Source organism: Chenopodium album, chromosome 10 (assembly GCF_948465745.1).
Source record: "Chenopodium album chromosome 10, dcCheAlbu1.1, whole genome shotgun sequence".
NCBI classification, from domain to species: domain Eukaryota; kingdom Viridiplantae; phylum Streptophyta; class Magnoliopsida; order Caryophyllales; family Amaranthaceae; genus Chenopodium; species Chenopodium album.
This window is the reverse complement of record NC_137843.1, coordinates 61,712,558-61,735,771: the sequence shown is the minus strand read 5'-3', so window position 1 is coordinate 61,735,771 and position 23,214 is coordinate 61,712,558. Positions and strand designations below refer to the sequence as shown.

The 23,214-nt window shown below is 36.6% G+C and overlaps 1 protein-coding gene across 1 annotated transcript; it reads right to left on the bottom strand.

The window, feature by feature from the left end:
* Positions 1-21,339, bottom strand: LOC145562836 (cleavage and polyadenylation specificity factor subunit 1-like). The gene is made up of 26 exons (XM_081623244.1): positions 20,942-21,339; positions 19,936-20,082; positions 18,439-18,592; positions 16,903-17,038; positions 16,471-16,616; positions 15,752-15,847; positions 15,580-15,632; positions 14,536-14,667; positions 12,654-12,705; positions 12,390-12,509; positions 12,098-12,232; positions 9,877-10,005; positions 9,541-9,618; positions 8,679-8,819; positions 7,809-7,903; positions 6,937-7,133; positions 6,074-6,852; positions 5,705-5,785; positions 5,544-5,609; positions 5,385-5,462; positions 4,500-4,730; positions 4,242-4,370; positions 3,914-4,087; positions 2,126-2,311; positions 632-1,017; positions 1-492 (listed from the first exon to the last, which is right to left on the bottom strand). The coding sequence occupies exons 1-26, from the start codon at positions 21,253-21,255 to the stop codon at positions 378-380; spliced, it is 4,350 nt and encodes a 1,449-aa protein (XP_081479370.1). The 5' UTR covers positions 21,256-21,339; the 3' UTR covers positions 1-377.
* Positions 21,340-23,214: the final 1,875 nt, after the last annotated feature.

Below are 23,214 nucleotides of genomic sequence, written 5' to 3'. Positions count from 1 at the left end.
GAACAGCAAAAGAAATAAAGATATACGAGAACAAGAAACATTTTACAGAATCAAATTTCACTAAACTAGACAACATGTACAATACAAACAGCCATTTACAGTGATATTGACTCTTGTGACCCAGCTATGACGGGAACTTGGGGAGAAAACAGAGGGGAAAAAACAGAGGATAGAAAGAATTTTACAGTACCCTCCCAGCAGTCACTATAGAATCAGCTCTTCTAGGTGTTGGCCTACATTACTTCGCCCCCCTGTTGTACGTCTAGTGTCAAGTGTTTTGACATGATAGCGTCGGACACGAAACGCAAATCTGAGCCAGCGCATCATAGGTATTGGCCTTATTTTCTTGGCAACCGTATGATTGGAAGTATGTGCTCTTATAGAAAGCTTGTTCCTAGAGAAAGGTCGTTAAAATTGGATAAAATTTGTGATCTAGTAGTCCCAATCTGGTGGGCGATTTCTAGTTGTTCTTCTAGCGGTAACATCTCATAACTGCAAAGAGAAAAAATATCATGATAACGAGTATCTTAGTACTTAGTTTTACTCATTTGATTATATTTGGAAGCAGCAGTAAAATTAGTTTTCAGCAGAAACATGTCGTGTAGCAAGGAAAAGAGTAATAGAAACTCACTGGCAAAGCAGCTCAAAATCAACTATGTTGTCAGGCCCAGGGCGATGTGCCCTACCGAATGACTGGAATTGGCGAAAAGATTCCGGATTTAGCCCAGCAACATGAGGAGCAGCATCAACAAGCTTTCTCTGCAGCGATTGCAGCCTCCGAAATGATAGCTCATCAAGTGGTGCAATACAGCCAATGCTTCCATCAAGAGTACCAAATAATAGCGCGTATCTATTAGTTTTATCAGGGCCTGGAGTAGCATTTGGTTTATCAGACGAAGCAGGAAGCATTTGCAATCGCAGGAATTTCGTCACATGGGCACCAATATGAAATTCAGCTCTTGAAAGAAGCTTTTGTCCTTTCCAACTCTCAGACAACTTTGGCGCATAGTAGAAAACCTATTGGCAGAAAATATTAACATATGGGGAAATGTAGCCAGAATCAGATAGAGGAAAACTTAAAGTCACATGAAAAAATTAGAAAGGTAGTAAAGCTGGTAATGGAAAACCATAGCCATGAGTAATTTCAGCAATCCATTAATGTAGCAGAAATCAGTAGTAAACAATTGCTCCAAATATAATCAACTGAGTAGTACTAACTACTAAGATACTGAGTAAAACACAACTAAAATTACTAACAACTAATATAATAAACTGAGTAATTTTAGTTGCGTTTTTCTAATTTCTACTCTGTAATTTTGATCTCTGGAAAAAAGTTTATGCTTAGAACATTGTCAAATAAAATAACAATAAATAAACAAATCACTGTAGCACAGGAAACATGTTCGGACATCAGAGTTGAAAACGTGCCACCGTCTTTCTTTAAACAGCCAATTAATGTTCAGTTAATTCTTTTCCATTTCACCAAATTATTTAAGAGCTACTCTCAATAGATGAAACAACAAAAACAATAATTCTATCAAACCCTCATACAACAATTTTAACTTGAACAAGCAACCCAAAACTTATTTTACACAAATAATTGTCTAGGTATATTTTATAACAGCACTATATTAGAGTACTTGTAAATAATAATAATCATCCTCCATTACACTATAGTTCTTTAAAAGCTAAAACTTTGAAAAGAAACAAGCCAGATAATCCACCCAGCCCCAGATCAGATGTCTTCCAATACATGTACAGCAAAAGACACATCTCAATCTCCCACTCCAATTCATCACTTGCTTTGCATAAAAAAAAGTGTCGAAGAACAAAAGTCTACTATCTGATCATTTTGTTCCTCTTGATAAACTACCTAGAAGGCCATAGACTGCCCTATTCCATCTATCTTTCCAACCTACCACGGAGCAACATTCTATTAAATTAGTATATTTGCACAAACTTATATAGAATATTTGATTAAAGAGCCATCTGTAGGTTAACAACTCATAAGTAATCCCATCAAGTTATAGTCCGATGCTGCTACATTCTTCCACTGTTCCATATCTATCTCTAATTCTATTTCAACTACTACATAACTTTTTTAAACCATAGGAAAAATGCTGACCTGAACATTTTTCTGTTCATCTGAAACTACAAGGCTGAGTGTACTCCCATCGATCAGGAATTCGGTTGAAAAACAATCAAGTGACCCAAAATCCTTTGCCAACAAGCTAAGTTGAGAACCTTGTTCCTTCCAGTTAAGAAAATATATGCTCTTATGAATGTCTCCAAGGAGAATGAAATTTTTAACCTGCAACAGTCAAGAAATTAATGATTATATTGAAGAAACATTCTTTATATAAAAGGTGTTCAAAAGCAATTAAAAAAAAAAAAAAATTAAAATATGATTCATGATATCAAAAAATGGATTTACCATAGTATTGCATTTTATATTTACAAAAATAGAAAAGAAGAAAAGATAAAAGAGAAACTACAAAAGCAGAAAATACACTCACTGGAATATCAAGGAATCATCAGATCATCTATAATTCACAAGTTAAATGTCTATCATCAAACATCCAAGTCAGTGCATGAAAGTCTATAACCAACCTTTATCTTTGAATAAGAAAAAATCCATAAAAATTGAAAAAAGGATTTCAGGGAGTGAGACTAGTGGCAGAACAAGATCAAAAAAAAAAAACCCAAAATATTAAAAATCCAATCATGTATTACCCAAAAAAAATAGACCAGGGAGGTCCAAAAAGACCCACAAGGCAACAAGCTTAAACCCCGATAAGCTAAACACACCACCCAGTCCCATCTTGAAGCCAGAGAAGATACCTGATCCCGAAAAATAATACCATTCCTCCACCATCAAACATAAACAAACGAAAATTTGCAGCTCACCACAATTGAGTCCCAACTACATATTGTCTCTGAAACAGATAAACTTCATATTGGACCTTTAATAACCCAGGCAGTATGTGGGGTAACCCAGCTAACCCCAACACGAAAAAGCCTTTGCCATAGACAAGCTATTATGTCACAATGCAATAACTAGTGGTTTTCCCATATTTCCATCACCAAGGAAGTACACAAACCCTTTTTGAAACTTCAATTATTACATACACTGAGCTTCCTCCAAACTATCAACCTAAACCAATGCTTTCACCCACTTTGGAAGTCTATAAAGGTGGAATCAAAGAAAGATTTCAAGTTACAACTTTTGTGCCAGTGGCTGGAGAAAGAACACGAGTCATGAAACTATATTTTGTATACTGGGATCCACAGAAACCAATTCAATATTGTTCAACAAATCTGAATGCCTTCCATGACTCCTACTCAAAAAGATTCCTCCTGAAGTGACAGTTCTAAGAGAAATTAACCATTTGAACAAACCGCCAACCAAAGACGAGAGAACTCAGAGTGGTGAGTATCAAACCATCTATGGAGCCATTGGAAAAGTACACTAAAATGTTGTGGCCCTTCCCAAGAATCCACCCATAAGCAATCTGATTTCCATTCACAAAAGAAAAATGAAGACACTGTGAACCAAACTTTCAAGGAATCTAGAAAAGACATTATGTTTTGTTTTATCTGTTGAAACTGTTTGAACCATTTCCATCTGATTTATACCCACATTAACATGGATAATAAACTTAAGCAAGCAGGTTTATAAATGACTAAGCAAACCTTGAAGTATATTCAAAGGTCCATCACAAAAAAGCTCTATTTTACAACATAACTTTAAAACATTTGTGATTTCAAAAATGTAATGGAAAATAAAATGATGCACATTGCACATACCACAAAAATAGATAGCAACCACAAAAGCAATATATAGCACTCATCTAGTGTACAAACAAAAAAGGGGGTCGAGGAGTAGAAACCAGTGCCAAAAGGGAATACATACAATGTTTAAGCTCACAACATGCAGAGGAGCATCAAAGAATGCCACGCCATTCAAGTCTGTACCAGTCCATTTGTGCAAGATAATTTTAGTACCAGCAGCTATCAGCAAATGACCTTGAAGCGAAGCTACAGCAGATATAGCACCCTTCAATTCCTTGGTATACATTTCTGAAACCTAAGAGGAAACCCGGGGAATAAAATAAACTTACAAATAAGTGAGCTGCGACGTGCACAGCTTTTGGTAAAGTTTATGCCATAACATAAAACTATATATCAGAAGTATGAACATCAAGAAATAACTGTTAGAACTGTAGGATTCAGCAGGATACCAAATTTTGAGGATTATCTGATCGTCCAAGGGCATATAAGAGCACACGCCCTCTTGCTGCCACATCCTCTCCTTGCACATAGGCTGTGCCGATAGCTAAGAGTGTTTCATTCTCTTTAGTGGTTGTGTTCTGCAGAAGACGATAACCACAGAAGAAAGTGAGAGAGAGAGAAAACTAACTAACAGCAATCATCAAAGCTGCAGGCAAGAGATCGCATAGATTAGTCCATTAAGTTATATAAATGTGTAGTGAGCTTACTAGCAAGGTAACCATTCTAGCAGTGAGAGCATTTTCTGAACTTTGCATAGGGATAGTAGCTTTTGTTTGCCAGGTTCCACCAGATTTTTCTGGCTCCATTATCCGAATTTCAAATGCATCTATAGTGTAAGTCCTCTGTAGCTCATCAGAACTAAGATTATCATGATCAATCTGATGGCCAGTTTCTTGATCAACTAGAGATGAAAGAATCTGATTTAAGGGCTTCATAACCTGCAAGGAATGACATCATTTAACTTTGCAGCATAGAACCATGTTGCATGATACATTAGAAGCACCTTTCAGATTATAATTCACCTATCAAAGTACATTGAGAAGAAAGCAGTAGAAAATAGGAAGGCAAGAGGCATATTAGTAAAATGCCGCAGACTTGTTTTCAGCACAAAATAGCACAAGGCAGCATCAAAATACTAAGGCAATGCTACCTATGATAAACTGCCCACTGAAAATAACTTTTTCACATTGGCGAAGTTAAAGATGTGTGTGGGCGGGCTTGGGGGGGGGTGTTATTGTACTATCATTGTACTTATTTTTGCTTACCGTAAGAACACAAGGGACTGTTTTGATTTGAACCTATCAAGATGTTCCAGCTCACTACATCTAGAAGTTATCAATTTATAGTTATTCTGCTGGATTAAAGCATGTCCAATGCAAGGCACTGACTTACAGACTCGCCAATACTGAAAGCAAAATTAAGTGCAACATACACAAATGCAGGGGAGTATGAACCAAGGGTTATCAATAGATTGATCCTCAATCAGCAAAGTTACAATATGGAAAATTTAAGCTACCGACTCTTCAACCATCAAATTTCCAAAATGCAAAAGCTTTAATACTCATGAAAGAACGAAGGTCACAGGAACTCACAGGAAATGAAACAATAAGAGGGTATAAATTCTTATCAGCAAAATAGGTGACTTGATGGGGAGTGCCCTTCAATGGAATCTAACAAAAAAAAAAACTTTCAAGTTAGCTCATAGATATAATAAATAATTTTGTAAAAAAAAAAAAAAGGAAAACTGTTACTTTCTGCATGGGCCAGTAATTGTCATAACTCAATCCAGATGGCAGCTGGCAAATTTTAAGCAAACCCTATCACATAGAAGTAAAAAAGTAATATCAGTCAAGTGCCACAAAATTTAGGAATTTAGGATTATCAACTAATGTGCCAAATCTAAGGATATAACCTGTGAGGTCACATATATAAATCCATGATTGCAATTCACATTGTGAAGAACCGTGAATGCGACAATGGACCCATCACAAAGCTGCAACCAAAAAAATGACTTGTGTTAACTACGTTAGACCTTTTTTACAAATACAAGTAACAGCATGAACAATAATGACATGAATTTAAGAGAAACAACCAACAATAGTAACAAGAGATGTCAAAAGCCTTGGGAAAAAAAAAAGAGAGAGAGAACAGAACTAAGTACCAAATGTTATGTTATAAATGGTTACTAAGTACATGTAACCTCCAAAGGCAATATTTCTCATGTGGGTTGGGAAAAGTAAAATGATTGATATGCTATGTATTCAAGCTGCAATAGACCGACCTGTGGGTGAACACGCAAGCGCTCCCTGAAGACCATAAACCAAGCTGGTCTCATCCCGGAAAGAAAAAATCCCTGATGGCCACCAATATTCTTATAAATGGAAATACGAGGCATGGCACCTTCTGCGGACACTTCCTCACGTGTGTGCATATCCAAGGGAATGCGGAGAAACCTCAAATTTTGCAGCCTAGAGGAACTTGTGCTATCATGAGTGATTAAATCTTGTCCTCCTTTTTCATCTTCATTTTTAGCATTTTCTTGAGCCTCAAATAAATACGCATGGTAACAAAGAATTGTTCCATCAGTCAATATTCCAAATAGAAAAGGACGGCTGTGCTGTCCAGACCATCTGTGCATTACTACTTCAGAAACTTTAATGTTCTGCACATTTTCTTTTCTGGCCTGACCTGCCGTATCCTCAGAACTCTTGGAGATCTCGTGAAGTTCTAGCGGTGACTCTTTGACAAAGGAATCAGTAAGATAGGCCTTTCCAGAGATAAATTTTTCAACAGTGAAAACGCAATTAAAACCAGGCACATCAAATATATCAAGGGTGCCATTATCATAACAAGTGATACAGTAGATATCCCCATCATGTGACACCCCATCTGACCCAACAATGGTCTCACCAACACCAGTTGAAAGCCAAGCATCCGTACTGGCCTTCCGAAGCCATGGCTCAGGACCCCTATCATTATAAAGTGTACAAGCAGAGATTGATTTCTTTAAACCCTCGAATACTGAAGGAACATCAATGGAAACAGTGCAATTGGAAGGATCTGCATATGATTTTGCAAAAAGCCAAGATGAGATATTATGGTGAAACAGCATCAGCATACAGGACAACAATATAATTATCATACCTCCAACAAGAAGCTGGACACTATTATCACTCATCTTCAATAATACATAAGGATCAGCAATTGACACTGCTGAAACAGTTATGCCATCAGACCCAGAACCAGATTCAGTGCCGTTAGATCCAAAAGTTAGCTCCTGGGTCATGTATGAACCATCTAGGATCCGGGCACCACGAGCATAGACCTGAATAACACGACGCCTGGAAGCAAAACCCAAAAAGCACAAGAAACAACCTCAGTAAAGATTATACGACAACCACCACTCATCAACAAGTGGTTAAAAGAACTGTCCACTTGAGAAGTTTGTGACACAGCAGAACAGCCTAAAATAGATGCATTTGAGTATCATAAGTATAAAACTCTTGCAAGTAAAAAAAAATGGTTCGACAAGATCATGGACTTGCAGGCTGTAATGGACTGACTTTCTAGGATTAAAATCTGATTTAATAATGCGAGTAAATAAAGATTAAAGCTTGGAGTTTGATTGATAATGGTTGAAAGGTTACAAAAGATAGGATAATAGCTTAAGGCTATCAATCTTTAAAAGTGAGTTTAGCTCACAACTCTCCAAAATGGCTTTAGGCCATGACTCTCTCTAGGTTTCCCTAATCAATTTCTGCCTACCTTCATTCTACTCCTCTCTACCTATTTATACTAAGGACTATTAACCCTAATAAACTAATATAAACTAGAATACCTATACTACCCCTCCAGATTGATCTATTATTCAGGCACTGACTAGCAAGCAACAGTCTGTTTGCTCGGAACAAATGCAACAACATAATTTAGAGATATACAATTCTAAATTGAGGAAATTCTCCTACCTAAGCCTAGGCCATGTTTCAGAATATAAATGCATTGCTGTAAATAATCACCTTCCAAATAAATTTCCTGCAGCAATTGTACTCCCTTGAACATAATAGTCAACACTTTCAGTAACTTCCCCTAGAAGATCAGCTGTTTCAAGAACCTGAAAAGACAGGAAAACACATTATCAAAATAAAATTCGACAAAAAATTGATTAACATACGAAAAAGCTTCAGAATATCAAGATGTAAGCACTTCACAACAACAAAGTATGGAATTCTTCCAATTTGGATAGGGTGCAGTAAAGTTTTTCTTTCAACATCAGATAATAGGAAGTTAAGACTTGAATATAATAGGAAGTTAAGATTTGAATAAAAAGAATAAAGTAGTCAACTTCAAAATTGGAATTCTCAAGCTCAGCAGTAAGGTTTCTCTTTTCTCTTCTGTACAAAATTGTTAAGAGGATAATCGAATATAAGTTAAGGGACAAAAGCTATTGATCCCCACTACCATAAATTGTTTGACCTTGCACAAAGCAGATAGGAGAGCAGCTACTGGGGGCCTGGGGCCAAATAATTCAAAGTATGAACCGAGCCCAAAAAAAAAAGGTACGAATTCAGAACTCATAAAGCTGATAAATCAGCCAAATAACATTGCATCTGCATTTTCAGAATAGAAAAGAATTGGGAAACAGGGATTCTCAAGTCAAAAAGAAATTAGAAGCATAACAAGCATAGTGTTGTGACTCCACGAAAGAGCATATGCTTAATTAAAAGCTCTGCTGTAAACTGTCTCTACAGCGGCCAAAACCATATACCCAATTGAAAAACAGATGCTCCCAATTTCGCAAAAAATAATATGAACATAAGAGAGTAAAAGCAAGGAAAATTCAATCTGCTTGAGCAACTTTGATCGATATAAAAAGGATATCTCCTTACCATAGTTCGTGCTTCTAAGCTTATGATCAAATATGCATGATATTCATCCTCCTCTGCTGCTATCTTGGATGCATCAGAATTATGACTGCGAGAACTCTTGTGATAGACGGTCCAAATCCCTTTAACTCCAGGTAATTCAACCTAATAAATAACCAAAGAAAAAAGAAAGTATAAAGCCATTTACTCAGAACATCACATAGCAAAAAGAACATAATGACACTATTCAAAATTCTAAGAAATAATAAAATAAAGTCCATACAGCATGACACAAACATTGAGGTTGTTGAGTGAGCATATTTTAAAGAACCATGGAATTAGACAACATAACTATCAAAATCCATCCAGTCATCCTCCACCCCACCAGGTGCGAAGATTCATATGTGTACAAGGACTAATAAAAGTGTCATGAATGCATCTTTTGTGTCGTTCAGGTGAAGAAATTAACAGCAAGGCCAAGCTGGTGATGAAATTCAAGCATACACATATATAACAAACCTCCAAGAGAATTTTTTTTTTTTTTTTAGTAAATCACAAACCACTTCCAGGCAAGTATCATAGGTTACTGCCTTTACTGCAATTTATGTAAAAGGGGAGAGCAGCAACAGATGATAATAAGACGAATAACCTACCAGAAATATCTGGTACTCCGTACTCATATTATTAAAAAAATTGAAGAGCATATCAACAGAATTTACAAGATCGTTATGATGACAAGAATCAACAAAAAAAGGAGGGGGGAGGGCATAGCAATCCAAAGTTTCACAATCAAGCACAAACATCTAGTAAAATCCCACCCCACCCTGAAAAAGTTGACCAGCATAGATAGAAAAGCACAAATACCAATAAATCTACCAGAACACACCTCAGTAATCGTTTCAGGGCGAATTGAACGCTGAATAACACAAAGTGCACCATTTTTCCCATGTCCAGAACAACAAACCTGCATGAAAAACATTATTAAAAGTAGCAAGAAAACCATTGACAAGGGAAATCTGATCAAATGATAACATTGGACATAAATTCAACTTTTCCAACAAAACTAGAAGGACTATGCATTTCATGAGAACTTCTGATCTTATTTCCCCCCCCCCCCCCCCCCCCAACCCAAAAAAAAAAAACCAAAAAAAAAAAAAAAAAGAGATCGTGAGATTTATCCCAGAGCCCTTATTCCAGATTAGCTAAGGGCAGCAGAACTGACCATTTCATAGTTACTCTGCTTAGCCATTCCAGTGGCATTTGGGTTTGCATTGATCCTTAACCCATATGAGAAATCCTTCAGGGGACCAATATTTATCAATGAATCCCTCACTGCAAAAGCAAAAGATTTCTGCAAAAAAAAATCAAGTGAAGCAAAATCACTAACAGATCATACCAATGCCTTATTTGGCATAATACTTTCAATTTAAGCCACACTTAATACGTCAAAAAACCTGTACATTACTAAGTCCCACCATTAGCATCAAAAAAAAAAAAGTCCCACCATTCTATCATCTTGGATATATAAGCAATTGTTTACAATTCACATGCGTTTTCAAAAACAATTCTTACGCTTCTTTTCTTAATACGGGAACTCATCTAAGGGTACAATAGCAAATGACCTTTAAGTTCAATGTTCAATTTTAATTTATAACTCTGTATGCTAGATCCTAAAGACCCTAAGATTAAAAATCAAATCATCATAGTATAGAATAAATATAAACTTCTACAGAGTACAAATAAAGTCTATTTAATTGGGCATTTGAGACAAAGCCCATATACCACATCATTGGCATGCTCTTATACAGATGAAATGTTGCACTTTCTGCCTGCCTAAGAAAAGAAGAATATGTTAAGTCATTTTTTACCCCTTTCTTAAGGCTCTTTCTCTTTGGCACTTATCATTAGCCTTCTTTGGGACAACAAGAAGTTCTTGTTGCCTGAAAAAAAGGACAAAAAAAGGTTGTCTTGCTGAAGCTGTAGCGTGGAATATAGTTCCATAGGCAATTGGTGATGCAATTGGAAAGAAAACCAGCAGATCTGGAAAGTATTGTAGTGAATCTTCCCTTCTCAAGTTTTGAGTCCAATTTTTTAAGGGTATGTAGGTGGAGTCAAGTTTTAGTGTGTGAGCATTGCTAAACTTTTCTTGATTTTGTATGTAAAAAGCTTCATGAGAGCTTAAGCTTTTAAGTCCTAACAAAGCTCTCATTTAATATATGGATACCAGCTAGTCCTATATTACAAAACACACCTTACAAAATAGATAAGAATTCAAACTAACTGAAGATAATAGCTTATATCCAACTAAGTCAAAAGTACGGTATTTAAAGGGCCAAAATTCTAAAACCCAAGGCACCTCACCTCAGACTGGCTGGCATCTATCACCCACATTACCCGGAACCTGGTCAGATATAATGCTTCCAACAACTTCAGGTCTAGGGGCCAGCTAGGTTCAGGAATGTGGATCTGGGGACACACCATATTGCCAGATCCAAGGACTTGACCAGATGGAAACAAACTTAGGGAAAACAATATAGAGATTCACAGCTCTAAATTCTGAGATAATTCTTAATAATTTGTTATATTCTATGGTATATCTTAAGAAACAAGTATTTGTTATTTTGTAATGCATTAGAACAGAACTATGGAATGCACCTTACAGCACAGGGCTTAATGATCTTATATCACAGCTCTGCACATGTCAGACAAAAATGAGGAATACAAACAAGAGAAAGATAAAATATAATAGTGCACTAATCGAATGGAGGGTGAAATGACAGACTTTTGACACACTGGCTTCAAATTAATTGATCTTTTCCTTCATAGGAAACAGGATATTCACTACAGAAATATGTCCATTGACATATCACTGAACTGATTGGAGATAATTAGATAACCTTTTCCCTCTCCCCTAACCAAAAACAGAAGGAAAAAAAAAAAAAATTCCCCAAAGTATGCCTTACACAGTAGTTGGATGGAAATTTAGAAAGGAAAGGGAGTGAAGAGGAAGGGAGGGAAGAAATAAAGTAAAAAGGGGTGGACACAGAAGCAGGGGAAAGGAGGTGAGATAAAGAACGAAGTCGGATATAGAAGCAAAAGAAAGAGGAGAGCAGGAGAGGCAGAACTTATGTGACTGGAAATTACCATTTTCAATCTCTCCAATACAGGAGAGATTATTTCTTTTAATATTAAAGGACAGAATATTCTTCCATTCCCCTCCCCTCCTTTTCCCTCACCCTCATAATGTACTATCCCAGACAATGGAACATCCCTTGCTCCTTCTCTCTTCTTTTCTCCTCAAATCCTTCAACCCAAACACACTGTTAAAGAAAAAAATCAGGGGAAAAAAAAACACAAATTTAAAAAGGGAAGAGGATGTACAGTCTATGGAACAATTTTTCAAAGATCAATGTTCCATAATGCATTATACTAATAGGACAGACCTGAGCTGAGTCTGCTTTATTAGGAGTCGAGCCATATAAAGAAAGCTCCTCACCACCAACCATGTCTTGCAACGCATCAGATGATGATCGCCGTAGGCGTTTCATTGACGGGGCATCACCTTCAATATCCCCAACCTGGCAAACAGAGAGCGCAATAGGGTCTTAGAATTAATAAATGCGTAGAAGCAAAAATGAAAAAATCGAAAGGAATAAAGAGAGGATAAGAGAAACAATTAGATTCATGCAGTAACAAAAGTTAAGTGAGGAAATATATTAGGAGTATATAAAGCACCTCTTCCTTCACAGAAGATGCAGAGGCTGTAGGAGCAGTTCCAAAAGTATATTGCACAAGCAAGCTGTCTCCCAGGCGGCTACCCAGAAAGAACAAAGAGTTTCCTACTGTCGTAATATCCTATAAGAAATTAAGAATAACCAAATTGCATCTATAAAATCCATGAAATTATGGGAAAAAAAATGGCAAAGAAAAATAATGATGAAAACAATAATTCCATAAACTATGAAGGTGAAACTAGACAAATTGATGAATACAACTAACCGAAGTAAGAACAGAAGCTCTGGACTTCACTAGGTCAAGCCTCTGCACAACCCTACACATCAAGGATAGAAATGATAACAATAAGAATGGAGCATATAATTAAAATTACCCAAATATGAGTAGCATATAGAAATTTTCACCAGAAAACTGATCATATACCAAAATAGATTTTCATAAATTTCCTAACCTAAATGCCAACTACTTAGCAGGATTCAACAATCAACATACCACAAAAATTGTAAAAGACACAGCCCAAACTGCTCATACTCTTTGTAGTTAACTTCTTCCTTTTCTAGAAGGTGTGAAAGAACAAAATCCTAGTCTTAAAGTCAATGATATTATAAAAACCTTGGGGAGATCAAGTGAATAAGACATCCCCCTTCCAACCATATGTTAAAGAGTTTCATATTCACCCACCAAAATCTTGATGCAACTGAGTCCAATTAGCATCACAACCAGAACTTTGGCCCATCATACCTCCATTTGGCACTGCCCCTAACCAATACCAAAAATTTGGGTGCGCTACATGAAACTTGAAAACAGGAGTGCAACTCCGCCATGCCTCTACACTTATCATCAGTCAAATAAAAGTATCTTCTGTTGTATGCAGCAATATTTATCAGTTCAGCACAGCTGGGCAACTCGGTTTACTACAAGCTTTGGTAGACATAACCAACACTTCATTCAAGCATTAAAATTTGTGATAATCCTTCAAATGGGATAAAAAAAGCTTCAAAAACAATCATCTTCCTCACCACAAATGTACAACACCTTAAAACAAACAGGCTTACTTGATTACGGTCCTCCAATTACATAAAAATAAAAAAATAAAAAAAATAAAAAAATAAAAAAAACTTTTCAAAAACTAGATAGTTAAATTCCCCATGGCATTAATACTTGCACCACCGAATGACAGTCCAACATTTTAAAACTAGATATTTAAATAATAGTCATCCCCAAAATTTCATTTAACATTTCATGATCCTTACCCCAATTAACATCAATCAACTACGAGTTCATTAAAAGAAAATACATACTTTCTCTGTTTTTTAATACTTGCAACACTTTCCTGAAATAGAAATGTAACAATACTCGCAACACACTATAATTAGAAAGCTTTTTTTGTTAAAAGTTGTAATATTACCCTTAGTAAAGCTCATGGCCCATTTGTCAAAAAAAAAAGCTCATGGCTCACTACATTATACTTCTAACAATCTCTCACCGCCCCCCCCCCCCCCCCATTTTAAGTGTATTAAATCATGCAATGCCCACTTTTTTTTAAATACCGTGAAAAATTGTGTTGAATTATTCAAAAACGGAGGAAGTATTTACTTATAACAAGGTAAAATTTATAAATGGTACCAAAGCAGTGTAAACACGTACAAAAGGAGTACAGTCAACAATATATGCTCGTAAGCTATCAGGTAAAATTTTTCTAACAGAACCATACTCCATACTTTAAGATTCCAACTTCTCTCCGTCCTTTTTCATACCACAGGAGCAACCTTGGCAGCATGAGGTTGAACCCATTTTATCTCAGCAAAGCCACTAAGGATGAATAACATGGGGGGGAAACAAAACCAAAACAAAAAGACAGAAGAGTCACTCTTTGGAAACATGCGGCAGAAATTTGCTAGCTATAAGATAAAATGTATATTGTGAAAATGAATTAAAACATCCAACTCAGCAACTAAAGGTGAAACAGAAATACCATATAAGATAAAATGCATATTGTGAAAATGAATTAAAATTTTGCATCAACAATATTTAATGGAATATCAATTATACTACAAATGCATTACTGTGGCTTAGAATCTCCAAGTGTTTGGAATCAAATAACTATCAAGCACTTACAGAATAAAAAAGAGATAAGAACACCTACCTTCCATCATAAACAAGTGTCAGCAAAAGTAGTTCACCAGTTTTAGTTGACAGCATAGCAACGTCATTAGCTAACCAAGCTGCATGGGCAGTATCAAGCTCCACAGTGAAACTTGATCTTGGCATCTCTTGGCTGATAGGAATGATGTGTAGGAAACACACCAAAAAAGTGCACAACAGTGAGAAAAATATAGCATAAACACCAAATTTAGGCTTGAATGATCTCCATCATCCAACAGGCATAAGTAATTAAGTCATACTGCTTAATATCTTAGAGAAACAGGAAGCACTACTTTAGTATCCTTTACGTTTTAAATTTTGCCTTACAACATAATAGTTTCTATATTAAACCCGGCAAAAGTGAGAACTAGGGGTGCTAATCGGGCGAGCGGAGCCCGAACTATGGTCATCTCAACTAGTGATTGTTTAAATTTGTTCGAACTCGAACCGAGTTCAAACCTTTATGAGTCGAGCTTTGACCGAGCCAAGCTTTGACTAAGCGTTGACCGAGCCGAACTCAAACTATTCACGAACAACCTTAATTTATTCTTATCCCTAGTTTACTTGTCTTCTTTATCGTTCATTATTAAATTTTTTATTTTACGAGTTTATATTATTTAATAATGAAAATACTAACTTATTATTGTGTAATATCTATTGATAATATATATATATACATGATTTTTTTATATGAAAATAATAATCGAGCTTGTTCACAAACTTTTCGAGCCGAGCTTGGCATAACTCAGCCTGGCTCGTTAAGGTCTCAAGCCGAACTCAAACCCGAGCCGAGCCACCACGAATCGAGCTTTGACCGAATCGAGCTCGAATAGTTTACGAATAGCTCAGTCTCATTATCACCCCCAGTGAGAACATTTTAAAGTAAACCGACGTAGTAAAAGGAGAAAAAACATGATGTACAGATTAATAGTATGCCACTAGCCTAGTAAAAGAGGTACTTGTGAAATTATTGGGGTATAAGCATTCCGCATTTGAGCATTAGTAATGGAGATAAGGTAACATTAGAGAAGAAAACAAAAGTTACCTGCCATCAGCTGAAACTGCAAATGTGTTCACAGCCAAGGCACATGACATTGACTACCAAACAAAAGAAGATTTACAATCATTAATAAAGATTGCTGAAATACAACAAATGAAACATAAACCATAACTATGAAACAGCAATGAGATTAATGCGTTCAAGCAAAACGTATTACCTGGCTGTGATAATAAACGGCATTAGAGGAGATTACAAGAACACCACCAATCGGAGAAGGAACTGCAAGCAGCTTGTAAGCATCATGTGGCAGGTTCTGTTGTCAGATGCATGAAAAGACATGATCTGAGTATGCCAAGACAGATATAAAGCTAGAACTACTACACAGCATGATACAATGTTCAACTTAGATGCATCCTCAAATCTTATCTGAAATGCGTGAATATATACATCATTCAAAGACCTATTCACATTGTCACCAAAAAAATAAAAAAAAAAAAGACCTATTCCAAATAAAAAGCAAAGTTCAATAAATTTTGTCACATCAAGTGTCACAAACCACCAATCAATACATATTGTTATACCAAGACTATAAACAAAAGGCAGAGTTCAACACATACTGTCATATCAAGACTAATATTGCAGTACACTTTTAGGAGTTATAACCTCTAAGCTTGGGCAAAAAGTTTCAGTAGCGCTCATTAGAATAAAAAAACTCTCTTGTGAGAAGCAATTGTCTTATTGGAGGATCAGTTATGTGGGCATCGGAAGCTATTGATCAACCGTAAACCCTTTTTTCTATTGATGGACCATCTGTAATCCCAAAGCCTTAACTTGTAGATAAGCAACTCCAACCCATTATTCCTATTTAGTAATTTTTAACAGGGCAACTAAGCCAGTTTGACCTAATAAAGTCATTTCATCCAGCTGAAAACTTACCATAGCTGACCATATAAGGGGATGTTGCTTCATTGTTGTATTGATACTAAGCGCTGAAAGCATGCAAGTGTGGTGCTTCCATGAGATCCTTCCTGCCCAAGTAAGCTCCCGTTCATGAAGTATTACCAGCACAGGTTCAATGTATCCTGAAAACCAATCCATGTACATTGAAAATACTTCACCAGAAGTAGAGCTGAAAAGCACTATACTTAAACACACAAGAACATGTGCCAGACCAGCATACATTTACATATTCATAAATGCTAACATTGCTAAGCCTAATCACAGCAATTACATGAAATTATAATTTATCACATCCGTTGATTTTTTAAAATCGGTGGGACAATGCAAACAAACAAACGGACAAGGCTATTTAGTAAATAAAGACAAAATTCATAGAAATGGTAGAATATAGTTTTCACTGAACCTCACCATGAACGAATACAAAATCTTTAACATGCTTGATATCCAAATCCCTTAGATTAATTATGTAGGATGATTCAACTCGAGCGGAAGCCGCACCTCCAACACCAGAATTCTCATCATCCCCAACCAAACCAGTACCAGCCTGTACCACCATAGGATATAGTACAATTACACAATATACTGAACAGCAAATAGAATGACATGAATCAATAGTTTAAAAAACAAAAATCCCAATCAAACATTATAAACATCTATGGTTGAAACTACTGGATCAAGCTAACCTTGTCAACTGTCCCAATGACATAAAAGCTTCTCATGTAACTCACTACTGTATTTCTGTTAATGAGCTCTAAGACATACACAGAGGCAGACGGAATCTATGTCAAAGATTTTTCCCATAAAGAATACCCGTTTTGTTGCATAACATGCTGCCAGCCCACAAAACATATAAGCTAAATTTAAAAGCCTACACTTTGGTTATCTTTCTTCTTTTTCACTCCGCAAATTCTATGGAATTACAAAAGAAAGCATTTAATCCGACAGATTTCCTCCTAGGCCATACAGCATAATTCACCCAAAGGGCTGGAGATACTCAAAAACCTAGATAGGACAATTTTAATTCACAACATCTTCTCCCCTTTCATCTCAAGCAAAGAAGCAAAAGACAAACAAATGGATCTCAGTCTCTCCAATCTTATTACAAAAGATAAATGTTAGAAGAAAGGCAGTGTCTGACCTCAGATTTCCAGCCTATAACTGAACTGAGTTTATCTAATGTCTTCCATTTATATTTTCCCGGTCACATGAAAACTTCTACTCATCCCTTAATAAACTGAGGTCATTGGCCACCAAAAGAAATAAAATCTAATTCACAGACAACATATCAGCAGGGGTTAATATTTACTTCATGCAGCTTATAAAGGTAATATGACCAGTCAATGCCATGCTTTGGCTTCTCACCACATATCCCCAGCGACCAGTTACTTCTTACTGATGCCTATAACCTTAATAACCAATACTTGTGAGTTTACTATCCTGTTTTTTTTTATTCAGCAATCATAAATTAAAAGGAAAATAAAAAACCAGAATTGACAATGTTAATAACAACAATATATGCAACAGAATTATAGGTCAAATGATATTAATATTCCACTCTTAAAGAATCGCGGGTTATAAGAGTGTGAGGTAAAAAAATCATGCAAAGGCTAACTGCAATCGATTCCAGATTAGCTCTTATGTAATTCAAAATTGTATCATAAGTGGGAAAATCACCTAAGTCCTTCATTGTGCAATTATACGTTTTGATACCAAAAGAAAATACAAAAGCCTCAGCTTCTGCCAGGGACCACCTTGAGAATAGCATCTTCTTCATTTTATGTAGTTAGAAGATTGAGTTTTCAAACAGGTGAAAAAGAAAAGAAAAGTAATAAAAATCTTCTGTTAAAAAATAAAAAAGCTACTTTACTAAATAAATAAATAAAAAATAAAAAAAAGGGTGGAAAGCAAGCTGCAAGCATGGATGGTGACAGATGAAAAAGAGACCTGAACAGTCTTAAGTATTATCATTTGCAGATCATAAACAAGAACTCCGCCGCACCTGCCTTGAGGATCAACTTTTACCAAAGGGCCTCTAGCAAAGGATTCTCTTCCCCTCTTCAGATGAAACCAATCTGGACCTTCAAAACAATGCAATGAACTGAAGACAAATTGCACAACATCAGACACTATAGATTGAGAATGGGAGTTCAATAATCAGTGAAAAGATGACGAGAATATTAATAATAAAATAAGGATCTTTGGACAAGCCATGAGCATACTATGAAACCATCTAAAAGTCGCAAACAATGTGAGGGCACTCAAAAATCAAATATCCATGGTAGCTTTAACTTATGATTGGATTACATAAAATCAAGAAGAATGGAAGTCTTCTCAGGACAACCACAGATTTTATTTTTTTTTTCTTTTGTTGCTTATTCTGAACAGATAATAGTTGGGATGTACTAGGACAATATAGACTAACCATCAAAATATTGGTAATAGTTTTTCTTTACAACAGAAATATTTACATCAGTAAGATATTAAAACCAACAGGCACAACAAGTCCCTGAAATAATTTTAATAAAGAAATTCCCTGAATCTTAGTCTAGATCAGGTATAGGGTAAATATTCCTTCAGCACAACATATTTATGGAAACAAGTTAAGGCAGGGAAGCACCCTCACATTTGGGAAGAATCTTGAGCAATGAAATACCCTCTTTCAAACATATTTACTGATCGTCATTACCTTGCTCATACATATCAGCATTTTATTATAGTTATTTCTATGGTTTAAAATGGTTATTAGGTCTACTGAAAACTCAATCTTTGCAGGGAAACCTTCTGAATAGGAACTTGAAGAACATTGATTTTGTTTAGAATCCTTGAGAAGATCAAAGGGTTTGCCTGGGAAGTATCCCCTATAATAATCACTTTACACAGATTTTCCCCAGTTTTTATATATTTGGGAATCAAAATTCCAGAAAATTTACAAGGTCTTTTTTTTCAAGCACGTTCAGACAACAACTATGATAATTTAATGCTCGGAGACCAAATGAACCCTTTCAGCTGATTTACGTTATGAGATTCACAAGTAGAACAGCAAACTACATCATTCTGGGTTGCCAGTTGTCTAGATCTCATTGGCATAAACTCTTTGAGCCTTGAGGTTATCAGAAAGCAGAGTTCAGTAAGGCTGGGGTTTTGATGCACCTAAAAACTCCTATTGAGGATCAATATATAAGCCTACAATTCTATTTTCTATATGCCCATTCAAGAGTGAATCCATATCACAATATACATGAAACCTATATGTTTAAGCATAAGAAGTGGTTAGATATTGATGTATATGATAATGCAGAGCTATTAAAAGTAAAACAACAAACAAAAAAAGTAATTAGTTCAAGAACACCTGGATATGGAAGCTAACTAGCCAAACATAATTTATTTGAAAGTAACAGAATTTAAAATGTCTCCATTTCATAGTGAATTCATCATTCTTACCTGGCACGAAGACTGTGAGTTGAGTCATCAAACTCCAAGACAGATATCTTTGCATCCCGGAATGTTAATATGATTGAATCTCTCCTTTTTGAACTGTCACTTCCACCAACTGAAAGGACAGCCATGGATTCAATGTTACCATGCAACCTGGCATACCCCCAATGAGCATATTATGCATTCAGAACTACACAAACAAGCAAATAAAAATAGTAACCCTCCATTAAAGAAATAAAGAGTCTATGACTTAAATCACAAACTCTTTCCCCCTTTTCTAAATTCCAATAATCATGTTGCCAAAAATATCATTCCAATTTACCTAAAATTTCTAATTATTCTAACCCTAATGGTTAATATTGTAGGCTATATCACCTATTTTCGCAAATCTCAGCTTCAAATTGATTTCAAATGGTCAAAAGCCTACATTTTCCACCAAACCCTCCTCCCCCTTGTCTAAAGTCTAATTAGTCCAATTGCCAATATATAATTCCAAATTACACCTAAAATTTCAAACTATTCTCACCCAAATGATTAATAATGTAAGCATGACTGCCTAATTTCAGCTTCAATTCAAGAGCAAGTGGTCAAAAACACAAAACCAGCCTACATTTACCACAAAGACCCCCTTTTTAAAAGTCTAATTATTCCAATTGCCAAAATATCATTCCAATATAACAAATAATTCTAAACATTCTAATCCTAAGAGTTAAAATTGTACAAATTCAGCTTCAATTTAAGTTCAAAAGCTCAAACAAACCTACATTTTCCTGCCAACACCCCATTTCCTTTCTATACTATAATGCGTCCAATAGCCAAATATTCATTCAATTTCACCTAAGAATTCTAACAATCTTAACCCTAAAGATCAATATTATACGCATTATCGCCTATTTGCTCAAATTGAGCTCCAATAGAAGCTCAAAATCAACTACATTTTCTACCAACACCCCAATAAACCAACCTAAACTTCAATAATAGAAAACAAGAAGAGAGTAAAAGTAAAAAAAACCTATAATGGCAAACAAGCTCCAAAGAAGCACCAGACACACCGGCCATGACGCCACCGCGCTTGGCATCGGAAGCAGCATTGTTTTCCTGAACCCGAACGACGTAAACCTCGAGAACATTAGCGGCGGAAACGATAAGATTAGGGATAGGACCAATGCCCTGACTACGGCGAGGCCAGTCGGAGTCGAGGTCGTCGGAAGGAATTGGAGGGATGAATTGAGGGGTGGAGTCGGAGATTGAGTGGGTGAGATAGCCGGCAACGCAGTTTTCGATGCCGGTTGGCCAGTGCATCATCTTGTATGCTGCGTAACTCATTGTTGTTGATCAGTAGAGAGAGAAAGAAAGGGGAGTGTGGGAGGAGAGAGAAAAAGAAGAGTGAGTGAGTGAGGTGTTTTAGGGTTTTGGAGAGTTGAGGGGGATTGCAAATTTGCAAATGTTGTGTGCATAAAACCCTGAGTTAGACGCTTGGCGATTTGGCGGGACGGTGGGGCGGTCGGGTTCGTTTCCTTTGTTGTTTATTTTTTGACACAACCAAGAATATAGCCCTTTTATTAAATAATCAAGTTTTTAATATCATTATAAATAGCCTCTTAAATCTCAAGAGGATATTCTTCTAACCAAATACGATGCTCATTAAACTTACAACTTAAGTTAGCTAAATTATGCGCGGCACCATTGCCCGATCTTTTAATAAAAGCAAAAGACAATGTCTGGCAGTCCCTTGTGAGCCTTAATATATCATGCACTAGGCTGCCAAAAGCATTTGGAGGAGTGATGCCCTTCTTCATGTGGTGGAAGAGCTTGAGATTGTCCGTCTCTAATGCCAAGTTGCTGAAGCTAGCTTCCCTAGCAAATAAAATGCTCTGTCTCATTGCCATTGCTTCCCCCACATCCACCTCAAAACTCCCATAAACACACCCACAGCACGCCATCAGCACATCACCCACCTCATCCCTTAAAATACCCCCAAACCCGAGCTGCTTCTACTGCTGCTGCTCAAAGAAAGCCACATCATAGTTCAATTTGAAGGCTCCAGCAGATGGAGCTTTCCACACCGAACCTAGCTGTCCCCTTTTCTGTAGCCTTTCCGTACTCCCCTACGAGACAAAGAGCCTTGTGGGTGACATCCGAATCTAACTTTCTTTTCTTCTCAAAAACCCACGCATTTCGCCTTAACCAAACCCCCCACGCCAAACACCAAAAAGTGTCCCACCAAGCCTGATCCTTGATCTTTCCTCTCATCACATTGCACCATTCCCCAACCCCTTCATTACCTCCCTGCTGAGTATCAAGTCGCAGAACAGAGAACTTCCATATCGGAGCTATTGATGGGCAGAATAGCAGCATATGGGCATTGGTTTCTTCCTCCTCCCCACACATTGGGCATCTTTGATCAATACTCATACCTCTATAAGACAGATTTCTTCTCACAGGAAGGCCATTTTTCACATACCTCCACGCAAACATTTTCACCTTTGGTGGAATTTGAGCATGCCATATTAATTTCCAATTGAAATCCAAACTCCCAATTGAGGTCGTAGCTTTTGCTCTTTCCTCTTCTTCAATCATCATGTGGTAAGCACTACGCACATTGTATTGATCATTCTTAGAAAAATGCCACGACCACCTGTCATCCTCATCAAAAAACGGAATTGGTATGTTGCATATATCCCTTACTTCCCGCTGCGTGAAGAGTTCATTAAGCAAATTTCTATCCCACTGTTTATTATTCCAGAGCTCATTCACATACTTTGACACATTTTCACCTTCTCCCTTTGCTGACAGAATACGAAATTCAGGAAGCTTGGGCACCTAAGGATCATCCCAAATGTTTATGCTACATCCCCTACCAATTGTCTTCCTTGCCCCCTTCACAAGCACATCCTTTACACTCCAAATGGATCTCCAAGTGAAACTCATATTTGCACCAGGTTTAACATCAAAAAAATTCGAATGCGGAAAATACTTGCCTTTTAGCACACGAGACATAAGCGACTGCTCCATAGTCAATACCCTCCATGCTTGTTCTGCTAACATTGCCTTATTAAAAATCTGCATATTTTTGAAACCCATTACTCCTTGATTCTTTGCTCAGCACATTTTATTCCAAGCAATCCACGACATCTTCCTCTCCTCACCTTTTTGATCCCAAAAGAAGTTTCTACACATTTTTTTCACCTCATTCAAAATACTAATGGGGATCGAAAAGCATTGCATAGCATAAGTTGGGATAGCTTAAGCCACCGACTTAATGAGAATTTCCCGACCTGCTTG

Coding starts and splice junctions, on each gene's coding strand:
- LOC145562836 (XM_081623244.1), bottom strand. CDS start 21,255: ATGAGTTACGCAGCATACAAGATGATGCACTGGCCAACCGGCATCGAA. Junction 15,633..15,751: donor CCGTTTATTATCACAGCCAG/GTAATACGTTTT, acceptor TTTGTTTGGTAG/TCAATGTCATGTGCCTTGGC. Junction 14,668..15,579: donor GCAGTTTCAGCTGATGGCAG/GTAACTTTTGTT, acceptor CATTCCTATCAG/CCAAGAGATGCCAAGATCAA.